The 16075-nt window shown below is 35.8% G+C and overlaps 1 protein-coding gene across 1 annotated transcript in view; it reads right to left on the bottom strand.

The window, feature by feature from the left end:
* Positions 1-16075, bottom strand: part of LOC130081174 (centrosomal protein of 95 kDa-like) — a 239192-nt gene that overhangs the window by 9105 nt on the left and 214012 nt on the right. Inside the window, exon 19 of the mRNA XM_056246135.1 lies at positions 3471-3542. Within this exon, the coding sequence (XP_056102110.1) occupies positions 3471-3542 (72 nt within the window). The remainder of the gene's footprint in view (positions 1-3470; positions 3543-16075) is intronic.

The raw sequence follows: 16075 nt of genomic DNA, 5'->3' as shown, positions 1-16075 counted from the left end.
ATAAGGCATTGATTTGTTGGTAAACATAATGCTGCAGCGGAAAACAAATGTTAGTAACACATCAGTTAATGTTGAAATAGTGTACACTTTACAATAAGGTTTATAAATTCCATTAATAAATTCTTTATTAATGATAAGTCATGTCAATAAAGAGTCTACAAATGTTAGTAACATATCAGTTAATGTTGAATAGTGTACACTTTACAATAAGGTTTATAAATTCCATTAATAAATGCTTTATTAATGGTAATTAATGTTAATAAAGAGTCTACAAATGTTAGTAACACATCAGTTAATGTTGAAATAGTGTACACTTTTCACTCAATCCATTAATAAATGCTTATTTGAATGCAAGTAATGATAGTAAAGTGCGTATAAACATGAACAACATATTTTTCCGCTGTAGAATTATGTTTACCAACAAATCAATGCCTTGAGTGTTGATAAGGTACACAACAGTATTTTTACATTTAGGATAACATGGTGAGTTAGAAATGTTCATACTTGGTGTGTGTCAACTGCTACGTAAACTAATGTAAATATGTACAGTAAGTTAACCTTACAAAACAGTAAAGCTATTTACAGGCATTGTTCATGGTTAGTTCATGTTATCTAATGCATTAACTAATGTTAACTAACCGTGCTGTTAATGTGAATTGATGCATTAGTATATGTGTGAGTTAACGTTAACAAATATTAACTAATGCTGAACAGAGGTGTTGTTCATGGTTAGTTCATGTTAACTAGTGCATTAACTAATGTTATTTAACTGTGCTGTTAATGTGAATTGATGCATTAGTACATGTGTGAGTTAACGTTAACAAATTTTAATAACTAATGCTGAACAGAGTTGTTGTTCATGGTTAGTTCATGTTAACTAATGCATTAACTAATGTTAACTTAATTGTGCTGTTAACGTAAACTGATGCATTAGTATATGTGTGAGTTAACGTTAACAAATATTAACTAATGCTGAACAGAGATGTTGTTCATGGTTAGTACATGTTAACTAATGCATTAACTAATGGAACCTTATTGTAAAGTGTTACCGAAAGATTAGTTAGAAACACTACTTTCTTTCTTTTTCTCTCTTTCTAACTAATCGTTCTTTCATTCTAACCTTTCTTTCTAACCTATCTATCTTTTTTTCTAACTAATCTTTCTTTTTTTCTTTAGAAAAGTAGTTTAAAGTAACTTTCTATTAGACTTAAAGTATTAAGAATTATTAAGTATTAGACTTCTATTATTAACTTAAAGTAACTTTCTATTAGAGAAAGAAAGAATAGTTAGAACGAAAGAAAGATTAGTTAGAAAGATCAGTTATAAAGAAAGAAAGAATAGTTAGTTATAAAGAAAGATTAGTTAGAAAGAAAGAAATATTAGTTAGAAATATAGAAAAAAACATTAGAAGGAAGTTTAAAGTAGTTTAAAGTTTTAAATAGTTTAAAGTTTGAAAAAAGAAAGATTAGTTAGAAAGAACGAAAGAAATATTAGTTAGAAAAAAGAAATAAAGATTATTTAGAAATAAAGAAAAGTTAGAAAGAAAGAATAGTTAGAAAGAAAGAAAGAAAGAAAGAAAGAATGAAAGAAAGAAATATTAGTTAGGAAGAAAGATTAAAGAAAAAAGAAAGAGATTAGTTAGAAAGAAAGAAAAGTTAAAGAAAGAAAGAAAAGTTAGAAAGAAAGAAAAAAAGAAAAGTTAGAAATAAAGAAAGAATAGTTAGAAAGAAAGAAAAGAAAGAAAGATTAGTTAGAAATAAAGAAACAAAAGATTAGGTAGAAAGATTAGTTAGAAATAAAGAAAAAAGAAAGAAAGATTAGTTAGAAAGAAAGAAAGATTAGTTAGAAAGAAAGAAAGAAAAGTTAGAAAGACTAGTTAGAAAGAAAGAAAGAATAGTTAGAAAGAAATAATAAATAGTTAATAAGAAATAAGGTTTCACTTTATTTGGATGGTCCCTTTAACACATTCAGTTGACTATAAATAACGTTGCACCTACATTTCTACTAACTCTCACTAGAGTGTTAGTAGAGTATTAGTAGACTGGTAGGGTTAGGGATAGAATAAGTTGACATGTAGTTGCAAAGTTACTTATAGTCAGTATAATGTCTGTTGGAGGAGCATCACAATAAAGTGTTAGCAGATATTAAGCAGACAGTTTACTAATACTCTAGTGAGAGTTAGTTGACATGTAGTTGCAAAGTTAGTTATAGTGAACTGAATGTGTTAATACTAGAACGGCCACGGCGGTCATTTTGACCGTTTTGAATTTTATATCTGCAATAACTTTGTTGACAAAATAAATAAAATCCTGCTGGTACCTGACTTTTCCTAAAAGTGTCTGTATTTTCATTTAAAATGTTTTTAATATAAATTACACATAAGGCAAAAAAAAACAAATGAACATATTTACCTATTTCGGCCATAGACGGTCATATTGACCGCACTGAATTTCGCGGTATTCTTTTGTTACATTTCTCGCGGTTGACCTAATCAGAAGGAAATAATCAGAAGATTCAATTGCAAAATGACAGATTTGTTTATTGAGAGCTGGTCAGATGCTGGGAGAGTTAAGGTGTGTAAATGTCCGGTATGAAGCCCTTGGCAGCACAGGGACGCTGCGTGTAGAACCATGGAGTGCTGAACACGGGATAACACACGGAAAACGGATACAGGCAGGGAACAAACACGCAGGAAAAATCCACAACGATCTGACAAAAACTAGGCGACAACAGTAACACTAAAAAGGGTCGAATGCTGATCAGTTGCAGCTGGCGCGTTGATCAGAGCGGGCGTGCTGATCAGGTGCAATGATCAGCGACCACGCACACACACACACACAACAAGACGAGAAAGGAGACAGCGAATTCATAAACCGTGACATTGTCTCTCTCACTGTCAAAAGAATATCTAAATAAGATACTTTTAGTTGTTATTATCTTGGGTAGGCCTACTTATCTTGTTCTGAGTTATGTTGAATGGATATGGAAATATAGCTATCTGTTGTGAATATGCGATAATTACGGGCTACTGATATTGTTATTTATAAATGTATAATTAAACTTTTTTAAATGTACAGTTTGGTGTTGTTTTGTTTTTAAAAGATATCCTAATACAATAAATGCATTAATCACTCAATTGGGTATTTATCATTAAAGATATAGATCTTGCAATCTAACGGTCAAAATGACCGCTTGTGGCAGTTCTAGTAGTTATGGAATTCTGGCACTTCTAGTGTTAAAGGGACCATCCAAATAAAGTGAAACCTTATTTCTTATTAGAAAGAAAGAAAGATTAGTTAGAAAGAAAAAGAAAAAAGAAAGAAAGAATGCCACGTGGCATTCTCTACAGTTGTAGTAAAAAGTTGAAGACTCCTAGGCAACTTCTCCTAGGCAGTTCTGGTCTGAAACAAATATTACACAAAGGGGTGACAAATATTAATTTACAGTTCATGGAGTCAGCAAACACTCACCTTTTCCTGTGCTTTTGTACGAATTTGTATGTCTTGCCTTTCATGGGCTAAGGTTTCGGCCAATAAAGAAAACTGCAAAAGGACAAAAATTACTTGATACATTACACAAACTACTGTACAGGGCCAACACAATTTAAATCAAAGCACTAAATTAGTGAAAATTAAACAACAGTGGTTTTTGCAATTGTATATACCTGATATGAAGTCACAGAACTTTAGCTGAAAATATGTATTAATATTTCATACTCTGTGTATTTAAGAATAGCCAATGGAACATTAATAGCTGCCTTAGGTTTAATATTCTGTCCCAAAGATGATCAGATTACCAGAGAAAACGCCTGTGCTGAATTTGTTTTTAATCATGTTAAGGGCCCCTAAAGCCCCTGAAACATTTAAGTTACATTTGTAACCTTGGTTCCCTGAGTAAGGAACAAGACACTGCTTCAGAAACTGATACTATAGGAACTAGGGCTGCCCCCAACTAAAGATTTTTAGAGGCGACTAGTAGTCGTTCATTTGAACCATTAGTTGGCTAATCGCACATTTATACTAAACCATACTAATATATACTAACCCATAATGAGCCTTTAATAGGCTGTATAGGCTTAATATATAGCCTATTTCAAGCTCAAGTGCACACTAAAGCTTGCCGTAAACCGCCGGCAAAAGTAATTATTATGGATGTGTCTGAAAAAATAGCATGGAGACATTAATTATTTATTAATAAACTAGTGTTTTCTGAGTCAGTGTAAGCTGCAAAGATGCAGTATAGTGGACGAGCCTTTGCAGAGAAAAATACCTTTCATACAGATTTTAATGAGTGTTTTTGTTTTCGATTCAAATTGGCTTGTTTAAAAGTAGACATTTCAAGCTTTCTATAGATCTTTGTTTGTGTTCATGTCTTTTATTTTGTATTCATGCTCATTGTCATGTTCCTGGTTTTGTTATGTCCTCCCCTTTGTCATGTGATCCTGCCATGTGTCCAACGTTGTCATTGGTTCATTGTCTTGATTATGTTCACAGGTGTGTCTTTAGTTATTAGTCCACGTGTTTATATAGCTCTCATGTTTGCCATGTTACTTTGTCTGGTATTGATGTTGTAACCTACTGTTGGTGTGTGCATTTATGTTCATGCCAAGTCTTTGTATCTAGTAAAGCCTATTCTGTTTTTGTCACTTCGTTGATCTTTAAATAAACTGCACATGGGTTCAAGTTCATCTCGCCTACAGTGGACATATGTTACAGTTTGCAAGTTAGATCTTTGTTTAAATTCCTTTGCACATGTGCAAACAAGTGCTCGCACAACTGCGGATGATTTCATTTTCCACTCGAGCCTAAGGCAGAGAACTGCCCAGGCATGTCATGCTAGTAAGCGACTGAGTTCCACTCGACAATAAGACAGATTTCAAGATGGAAGCAGAAATAGCTGCGGCACCTGCTACTCCGGTGTCAAATGACGGCTGTGACGAAGATGAACACACGTGGCCATATTTGCGATAAATAGTTTCTTATGTTGGAACGAAAGACAACGGGAACCGTTTTTTTGATAGAGAAAGTGCGTGTGTGTGTGTGTGCGTGTGTGTGTGTGTTGCACACTGAGTCCGAAATTCGCGTCCGATTCGCGTCGCACGTTAAAAAATAAATACGTCCTCACGTTATGTCAATTACGCTTGCACACTGCCACTGAAACTTTCGTCCGTCAAAAAAAAATAAAAAAATAATCGGGTTCGATTTTCTGCGTTTTTCACATCCGTAGCAAGCAGTTTGAATGGAGTTTGAATGGTGTTCTGACAATTCAGAGCCACCGAATCACGAATACGATTTCAGACTCAGTGTGCATATGGAGCTAATAATATGACAAAATGATTTGAATTTGAATTGTGTAAATTTGAATTATTTGCAAGTGTAATCTAACAAAATTGAATTTTACGTGGTAGTTTAAATAGTTCTGAATTAGATTTTTTAAACAAATATTGAACATTTGAAATTTAACAAATTGAAAGGTTTTTATGGCTGAATTTTATAGACGTATTTTCAAACAGCTAGTTTTTTTGTTCTGAATTCAAATACTGCAAATATTCAGTTTAAAAAAATACAGATTCGAGTTTTCAAGATGAAGAAATTCGGAACTTCAAATTCAGTTTTCTAAAATTCAATCTCAAAAATTCAAACTCAAAAATTCAGGTCTTACAGAAAGTAGGTCACAGGTCATCCACAGGGAAGAGTAGATGATCTCAGAAAAGTCGAACAGAGCATTTTGGTCCATTAGGGACTGCAGAAGGTTTCTTAAACATGAATGATTTTGTGTTTGTTAGGTAGGTGTACAACATTCACATATAATTGTTAAACAACAAAACAACCCAGAAAACAGCTCCAATATTCTTTTCAGTCATACTTTCGATATGTTTACAAGACTACAAAACACAGACACACACAAAACCGCACACTTGGGTTTAATTTGGGTTGTAGCTGTCTGTTACATAAACTAAAAGAAAGTTTAAATTATATATAATATTTTCTGGCTAGTTTACACTAGTTTTATATATAATACACCATTAATATATATATATATATATATATATATATATATATATATATATAATACACCATTATATTTATTTTAAATATAATATATATTTATATAATATATATTCACCCAAACTGAATAATTAAAAACAAGTTTAAACGGGTAGCCTAATCTTCTATAGACCTAACTATTTTTTAGTCTTCATTTTCTTTTCTTTTTTGCCAACTCAAGTTCTTGTTAAAACTCACTAGACATGCTTATTCTGTGCATTTTGGGCACTTTTTGTGTGAAATTTTGTCCATCAAAAGTGTATTCACTTTAATTGAGCGTGGAGAAGAGCACCCGAAACCCCCGCTTCACCGCTGCTCACGCGCTGCTCCTGCTCCCGGTGTGGATGCACTCATTGATTAACATGCACGCCGAAAAAATACACGCTGCTCACGCATGCGGTGTGAAACGGCCGTGAAGGGGTTGCAAGCACTCCGGTTCGCGTCGTATTCACGATACAGCACACCCTCTCGTACCGTATGCTTACATGTACGACGCAGTCTAGACCGGACGGGAGCGGAGCGACGCGACCCGTGAAATCCCCAACAGCACACGGATTCCCCATCCTATTTGTGACCTAGTCTCAGCTCTTTGCAACAGTCGCTTCAAGCACTGTGTTGCGTCGCGCCGCGCCACGCCGCTCGCGTCCTGTCTGTGTAGGTGACACGGTGGCGTTTTAATCAATTTTACACAAAATATACTTTAAAACAAACACCAGAGACTGCTTAGACAAATGTCTCACGTGATGAAAACGCTACCTAACAAACACAAAATCATTCATGTTTAAGAAACCTTCTGCAGTCCCTAATGGACCAAAATGCTCTGTTCGACTTTTCTGAGATCATCTACTCTTCCCTGTGGATGACCTGTGACCTACTTTCTGTAAGACCTGAATTTTTGAGTTTGAATTTTTGAGATTGAATTTTAGAAAACTGAATTTGAAGTTCCGAATTTCTTCATCTTGGAAACTTGAATCTGTATTTTTTTAAACTGAATATTTGCAGTATTTGAATTCAGAACAAAAAAAACTAGCTGTTTGAAAATACATGTCTATAAAATTCAGCCATAAAAACCTTTCAATTTGTTAAATTTCAAATGTTCAATATTCGTTTAAAAAAATCAAATTCAGAACTATTTAAACTACCACCTAAAATTCAATTTTGTTAGATTACACTTGCAAACAATTCAAATTTACACAATTCAAATTCAAATCATTTTGTCATATTATTAGCTCCATATGTGCAAGGGCCTTAAGATGTTTACAGTTATTGCACTTTTCCTATATTTCTAATATTTGACATTTTAAAACCTTGATTTGTTGATGCTACAAGAGCCAGTGTACTTGATTTGTGCTGTTCAGATGCACACTGTTTTATTGATAGTGTGTGTGTAAGATGTTTACACTTGCACGTTTCTTATATTTCAAGACTCAAGTATTTGACATTTTGGGAATGTAATAAATATTGACATGACAATCAATTTGAAACCCTTACAGTTGCATATTTGATTTCAGAATGTGATTTTTCCTGTTAACAGGATTTCCTGTTTTTCTGAATTCCTTTTCTGACCTTATACTTACCTAAAGTTGCCTTTTGGGACATACATGCATGCATACATACGTACATATCATACTTACCTGTTGAGAGGAGTTTATTTCAGCATCATATAAAATCAACACTAATGATAATAATAATATTAAAGCAAACAGCTCAGGTATCGGAATAGAATCGGTATCGGCCGATATTCAAATTCAGGTATCGGGATCGGATCGGAAGTGAAAAAATGTGGATCGGTGCATCCCTACTTTCAATACTTAAGTACGTTTAAGTATGAAAAGTATTTTCTGATATTAAAGGGATACTCCACCCAAAAATGAAAATTCTGTCATCATTTACTCACCCTCAAGTTGTTGCAAACCTGTATGAGTTTCTTTCTTCTGCTGATCACAAAGGAAGACATTTTGAAGAACGATTGGAACTTTGGCACCATTGACTTCCATAGTATTTTTTTTTTTTTTCTACTATGGAAGTCAATGGTGCCAAACAACTGTTTGGTTCCAATCGTTCTAAAAAATAACTTCCTTTGTGTTCAGCAGAAGAAAGAAACTCATACAGGTTTGCAACAACTTGAGGGTGAGTAAATGATGACAGAATTTTCATTTTTGGGTGGAGTATCCCTTTAAGTACAATAAATATCACATACTTTAAAACTTGTACTCAAGTCAGTCCTTCCAGTAAAACACAGAGTTTTTTTGTGATTGTTGCAGACAAAAATCCTTGATTTTGCGGCCCGTTTTCTTAAAAAATGCGATGGAATATGCAGGATATTTATGCAACTTTATGCGTTGAAATTGCGGGAACTTGCAAAAATTGCGGGAACTTGCAAAAACTGCGGTTTGATGAAAAAGAGAAAAAAAAGTGATTCCCCCAACACCCTGTTGTCACTAGGCTACTACCTTAATGTAAAGAGTCATTTCTTATTACTTCCTATGATAAGCAAGCATACTACATCACAGAAAGTGCTGGGAATATTTAAGGTCTCATCTTGTTTTATTTCAGACCTTAATAAAAACATCAAACTTACAAAACATTGATGAGTCAAACAAGTTCTGTAGCTTTACAAAAGGAATATGCTACAACTTCTGTAAAAATGAATAAATAAAATATAAAAAAATAAAGTGTGCTCCTGTTTTACAGCTTTTCGATGATGTTCAGGTCGCGAAATTACGACACTTCATAATAACAATTTGATTATGAAATCATGCAAGCCCCGCATATTTTGCACGGAAATCAGCAATTTATGCGGCGAAAGTGCGGCGTATTTGAAAAAAATGCGGCCCCCGCATAAATACTTAATACATAAGTATTTAATACATAAATACTTCGGACTTTGGCTGATTATGCACTAAATCATGCGATCTCATCGCATAATCGCGTTTTTCTGGAGGGACTGTCAAGTAATATTCTAAACAGTGGCTTTAACTTCAACCAAAATCATTTTCTGGTAAGATACTGTATATTCTTTTACTCAAGTGTGGCTTTCTGGTACTTCATCCACCACTGCCGATATGGCAGAAAGCAAATCCTGTTTGTTTTCTTTATTTTACAAAAGTACAAAGTTTTGTTGTAGTTTACACAAATAAAAGTAGACTGTTTCGAATGATGCATTACTCTTATCTCTATGACCATAAATGACTGAATATTTTAAGTTGTTTCCGCTGTTATCAGGAAAAATGCAAGTGATCGCACCGGCACCTCCATGTCAGATAGTAAAGCGTGCTATACTCTAGATTCTACAATCTGCACAAACACTTGGATAATAATAGCGCCCATTTTCTAGGTTAACGTTGGAGCGAGCGGCCAAGTAAAGTTACTAATACGTACATGTTTAAAATGATAAGCCATATTTGAGGTTAACCCTCTGGGGTCTAAGGTGTTTTTGGGGTCCTTGAGATGTTTTGACATGCCCTGATATTTGTGCTTTTTTCAGTTGCTGAATGATTGTGAGGATCATGAATAATGCTCTGATTCACACCTGAGAAGACAATGACCTGCATAATGACCAGCATAATGAGCCTCTCTCACAGGTGTGTCACTGAGCCACAAAAAAGAATGCAAGGACAAAAAATAATATATATATATATATATATATATATACACTACAAAATTGGTTCACAGTTGGAAACATCTTCTGTATTTTTGTATCTGTATCTGTATTTTTTCCACTTGTATTTTTGCTTGCAAATTGTATAATATCCAAGGTAAACATTTCTAGTAATTGTGTAGTTAATTCACATACTGTATTTTTCAGAAAGTTTTGGATATGTATCCTCTCCCCAAATTTGTCACTAATAAAACACAAAAATAATTTAAAGATAAGGCTTATATTGAGCTTTTAAGATTTTGTTTACATCTACCTTGTAAATATATTATTTGCTATTTTATTAAAAACGTTACAATTACAACAACAATTAAAATTGTAACAATATTTCAAGTGTAATCTTTCTTTGTAAAAACTAAAGTATACATTTTATCATAAGTATTTCAAGGATTCATTAGTTTGAATAAAACCTATATTAGCACAAACACTATAATAAAATCTTAGTTGATGACTTTATTTTTGACAAAACATAATATATATATATTTAATATATGAGCAGAAATTGGCGAACAAAAGCTTATTTGATATGCCAGTAGTTTATTTTACAGTAAAAAGTTTATAATCTATCAAAAACTAGTCAACGAAATGTTGTCTTTCATATTTCGTCTGTAACATAGGCATCTCTGTAACATTGCGATCTCATGAAAGTGCGTATCTATAGGACAAATTTAATTTCTCGTACCATTTAGGTACGTGATTCATCATATGATACGCAGTTTACGCGTGCATATGATACGCACTTTATGGCGTGTAATACACACCACTCCACACCCCTAATCCTACCCAAGGGGTTTACAGCGTATCATTTGCACGCAAAAACAATTTTTTGGCGTAGGATGGTACGAGAAATTAAATTCGTGCTATAGATACACACTTTCATGAGATCGTGTTGATTTTATGATATATTAGGGCATATAAATGTTCAGTTTAATACGTTGCTTATACAAATACATTTTATTTCAACATATTTCAGTAGAGTTTTACTCATCTCAGTAGGCCTATAGCAATATAGTTTGGTAAAAGCTGTTCATTCATTCACACACAGAAATGCGATTCCTATTTAAACAGTATTTTTGCGGTTTACATAGGCAATTTCATATCGCGATTACAGCAAAGCACTTAATAGTAAAAAAACTTACTACATCAGCTTGATCCGTTACTCCTCGAAATGAATTTAAAACAGCGGTTCTTAACAAATTTCCCAGGATTATTCCTCACAGCCTCGCAAGACGACATAATGTAGGCTACTGTAATCTAATTAAACTTGTGTTTTATCGAGTTGATGTGTGGGCGTTGACAGGTTTGCATGGATCGCCTCAGATCATTTGCGCTTGAATAGCGCGCTCCTTGTGGGCGTGATCAAATTAAAAGATAATGAGCTGAAATGAGAACGACTGACATCTCTCTCTTTTCATATAGATTACATAAACAGAGAATATTTGTTTTTGTTATGAATTAGATAATTTAAAAGTACACACTTAAATGATTGTAAAGATATATAGCTCGTGCCTGGGTGAATAGTATTCGCTGAGTTTTGTTTAAGTTTAGAGACGTGCTCCAAAAAAAAAGTTCACGGAGATGGAGAGCCAGAAAGCACACCCTGTTTATTTTCTTTATTTTACAAAAGCACATGTTTTATTTCGAATGTAAGTGGACACATAAAAAAGAAGACATTTAACAGTTTATTTTTTCATATTTCTTAAGTCTGTATGACCAAAAATGATGGAGTATTTTAAGTCTATTTTGCTGCTATGTGAAAAAAATCGAGCAAAACGTGCTGGCGCGTTTGCCGACCCCAGAGGGTTAATGAGTGATAGGAGAACATTTGGATTCCCTGCCTGACACACTGTAATTACCACAAGTACCTGCCATTAACAATCTGTCCGTCACAGACTGTGTGACTTTGCCACTTCCTGTGGAGTTTTTTTTTCTGCAACTAACCGACTAATAAAATCTTGGTCGACCAAGCCTCTTCTCATTAACTGTTAGGGGGCAGCCCTAATAGAAACCCCTTCCAGGTGTGACGATTGTCTTAAGCACATATTAGATTTATTAGCTGGTGCTGCTTGCACTGCCCACTGAGGCACACATTCACCTGTGCCTCAAAAGGACATGCTTGTACCATCACAACTCAGATTTCCTATGAGGGCAGCAAAAGCAGGACAAAGGAGCATCTCATTCCCTACTCACGGAACTATGGTTACATATGAAACCGAGACGATCCCTTTTATAGGGCACTCGACACTGCGTCAGTAGTGGTATGGAAACCGTATACCACAGTACCATACTACAAAGTAGCTGCTGGTTCCAAGTAAGAACTCCTGAAACATAGGACTGAAACCACTCTCTGATGGCCCAGAGACTGCCTTTGCATATCAAGATGCATCAGATCAGATTGATGCTATGTGTATGTGAAGGAAGGAAAACAGTCACACCCAGAACTAAATTGTTCAGAACCGCTTTAGGGGTTGGTCAACCAACAGAATTAAAAACTCATGACACAAATGGGTTCTAGGCTGCTTATCTACCATCATGAAGAAACAAGCCATCTAAATTAAGGGGGTCACACACCGGACGAGAAGCACAGCGGCGTGTCGCGTCTAGGACAACTTGAGGTATCGCACACCGGACGCAGAGCCGGCCTGTCCAACAGGCGGTCGCCTGGGGCCCCGGCTTATCTGGGGGGCCCCACAGCCGCGAAACTATTAGAATAATCGGAGTGTCTATTTACACTAAGTGCAAATAGCCCACCTTGTTGGCAGATACAATGTCTGGTTAGGACAGACAATAGCATAAAAAACGTCTATAATTTGTCAAGAGCAGTGGCTTAGGGAGTAAAACGCTTAGCAGACACTTTTGATGCAAAGCAACCAGAGTTTGAATCCGCCTTTTGCCGAACTCGTTCTTCTTGCTTTCTCATATAATCTCATATAAGATTGGAAAGGCATTTATTTTCAATAAATATATATATATAAAAAAGTGAAAATTGGAACCTAATGGTTATTTAATAATAAAGTGTTTGTAGGGTTAGGGGTAGGTGTATGGAGGGCTTTAAAGCCTTCATTTTTATTTAAAATAAATGCCTTTTCAATCAAGAAGTGTTCATTAATTGTTCAATAAAGAACAACAGAATGAATAAAATCCGAAAACATAAGAAACGTGCACAGTAGCACTTCACACTAATGCCTAATACTGCCTGTGATATAGTGGGAGAACTAGAGTACCGTAATTATCACAGTATTCACACTGATTCCACCACACTTCTCTCCAAAATGCTCACGTTCGTTAGAAACGTGAAAAATGTTGTATTTTAGTGGCACGCTTACTCTTTATTAATTCTTATTAAGCATTATGTATGACAGTCAAAATGTGCTGTCAAAAATTAAATTCCCAATATTCTAATCTCTATGGTAATATCGCCTTCACTGATTTGGATATTGCTAATCGGAATAGTCTCTCACAACATCATGACGTTTCGTCATACACAATGCTATTTTTAGTTCATTTAAATTAAAGTGAAGTTGTGGTAGAAATGGCCTCCAAACGCTATCTTGCCGGAGCCGTAAAAGAGAAGAGCGAAGAAAGACAAGCTCAAAGTAAAGGTATGCTTTTTTGACTGCTATAAATAGCACATTATTTATTGCTTGTGTCATATGAGAGAAACATTGGACCACATTCAGCGTGCTAAGTTAAAGAATTATCTACTCATGCATTTTGTATTGATTTACTGTCTGATGAAGTTATCATAGTTGGTTAAATGAAGGCGGCGTGCCACCTACATGTGACGTGTAGGTTTATAAAGAACGCGCAATGCCAGAGACGCCAGTTGGAATCTCACTCGAAGCGGGTCAAGTAGGATTGATTACATATATACTTGCACTCTTATTTGTTTAAATCTGTTTAAAGGGGTCATATAACGCCATTTTCATACAAGTTAATTTGATTCTTTAGGGTCTAAATGAAAAGTTTGTAATATACTTTAATTAAAAATTCTCATTAGTATTGTAAGAAAACACTAATTTTACCTGGTCAAAAACAGCTCTGTTTTCAGCACGCCGTTTCAGTGCATATGCCTTTAAAAGATAATGAGCTTCGCTAACTCCGCCCCTCTGTTCTGCGCGTTTTGACAACGCACGTGGAGTGTTGCCTTGACAACAGTTGAGGGTATATTTTGGAGAAAGAATGGCAGCGGGAGTCTCTGAGGACACATCTGTGCAATCGTATCAGTTTGAACCGGAGTCAGACCCGGAACAAGATGACGGCCGCAAAGAAGTTCGACAATTAAGGCTCGAACAGGACGTTTCTGAATGGTTGGTTAACAATGTTACTTTGATCTATCTTTGTGTATTGACAGGGTAACGTTAGAGTAACTTAGTGAGATGTACGAACGCTATGTGTTTACTGATGTATACGTACTCAGTTTGTAATAACACAATAACCATAACGCGTTGTTCATTATAAACGTGGGATTATGAATTATATTGAGAACGTCGTACATAGAAAACATGCCGTAATGTACCCTGAGTGTAAACCTTAGCCACATTCATCGTGAAGCATGCAAGCGATTTGCAAAGATTAATATAAAGGTTAATACAATTTTACACTCACTTCTTCTGGAGGTGCAGCAGGAACATGAATAGTTGGTACCGATTCTTTTTTCAGGAGCAGCTTCTTAGCAAAACCAGCTTTATACTGATCCTCGTTTATAAAGCAGTCTGGTGAGAAATGATTCGCGCAAACATGAAAGCATTGCCGTTGCTCATGGAGAATATTCCCTTCAAAAACAAAACTCAGCCACTGCGTCTTCAGCGGTTCGGATTTAGGAACATCAAAATGACTGCTGTGTTCGTTATTACACCCAAGAACATAACACCACAATCGCTTAGACGCCATTCTGCTCCAGCACATCAACAATGACGGACTATGATGACAGCTCGCTCAGGGCGGGTCTGTGTTGAAACGCTGGTGACATCACACGGTCGAGCGGCTCAATTTGAGGCAGGGGAAAACATATAAGGAGATTAAAACAAAAACACTGGATAGATTTTTATCATTATATGATGGTTGTGTACAGGCACTGCCAACACACATTTCAGTACAATCAACTTGAAAAAGTGCATGTAACAAATATTTTGACATATGTATGTTGAATGTTACACTTAAACATTTATACACTGAAATAAAGACCGATCTATAGCCTTTTTTATTTATTTTACTTTAGCCTAATTTATTTATATTTTATTTATTTTTTATGTACTACTCACACATTTTATTTTATTTATTTGTATTTCATGTATATATTATATATATATATATATATATATATATATATATATATATATATATATAGTTTAATTTTTCAAGCTCACTTGCACTCAAAATATTTTTTTCATATCTATGTTAAACGCCCATCTGTTCTCAATCCTCTGCAATGAGATGGGCGCTCTCTTCCAGCAGCTGCTCTTGCACTCCGAGGTCAGGTGGCTCTCTCTGGGCAGTCCTCACCAGGCTGTGTGATTTGCGCGAAGAAGTCCTCCTCTTCCTCACAGAGATTAACTCCCCACTGGGCAAAACATCTGGCAGACATGAACTGGCTTGCTATGTTGGCCTATCTCTCCGACATCTTCGATAAGATCAACTTCCCTCAACACCTCTATCCAGGGCAAAGTGCGCCACGTCTTTTCGGCACACGACCAAGTGTCTGGGTTCAGGAAAAAGCTGGACTTGTGGTGTGCACGTGTTGAACGATGTTCGCTGGAAATGTTCCCAACCCTGGAGGATGTTGCGGGCTGCCTCTTAACTCTGTCCAACTGGTCATCACTGCATGGTTGCGTGACCAGTTTGGCGAGTATTTTGGAGAGGAAGCAATGGGAAATCAGTGGGTGAGAAATCCGTTCTCTTTCCCCGCCACACCCAGTGATGGACTGAGCCTGTAGGAGGAGGAGGAGGAGGAGGAGGAGGAGGAGGAGGAAGAGGAGGAGGAGGGCCTGGTCGAGCTCAGCTCGAATATGGACTTGAAGCAGAGACTGGGAGAAATGCCGATCACGCGTTTCTGGTTGTCTGTGGAGAGCGAGTACCCCCAGATCTCCACTAAGGCTATGAAAGTCCTAATCCCCTTCACCTCCACCTACTTGTGTGAGTGTGGGTTTTCCGCACTGACCCTGATTAAAAACAAATACAGATCAAGGCTGCAGGTGGAGGACGACTTGCGTTTATTTCTCTCTGCAGTGCAGCCCTGCATCGAACACGGCCTCATTGTTCCCACTGATATGGACGATTAAATTGAAACTCAAAGTTGTGTTGTCTTGAATGCATAAATTGGTTAGGCCATAGGGTTGATGCCGCTCTTGTAGCGCAAATGACGTGAATG

The sequence above is a fragment of the Rhinichthys klamathensis genome, unplaced genomic scaffold, assembly GCF_029890125.1.
Source record: "Rhinichthys klamathensis goyatoka isolate OS25496 unplaced genomic scaffold, OSU_Roscu_1.1 h1tg000036l_1, whole genome shotgun sequence".
NCBI classification, from domain to species: domain Eukaryota; kingdom Metazoa; phylum Chordata; class Actinopteri; order Cypriniformes; family Leuciscidae; genus Rhinichthys; species Rhinichthys klamathensis.
This window is presented reverse-complemented; position numbering and strand designations above follow the sequence as displayed.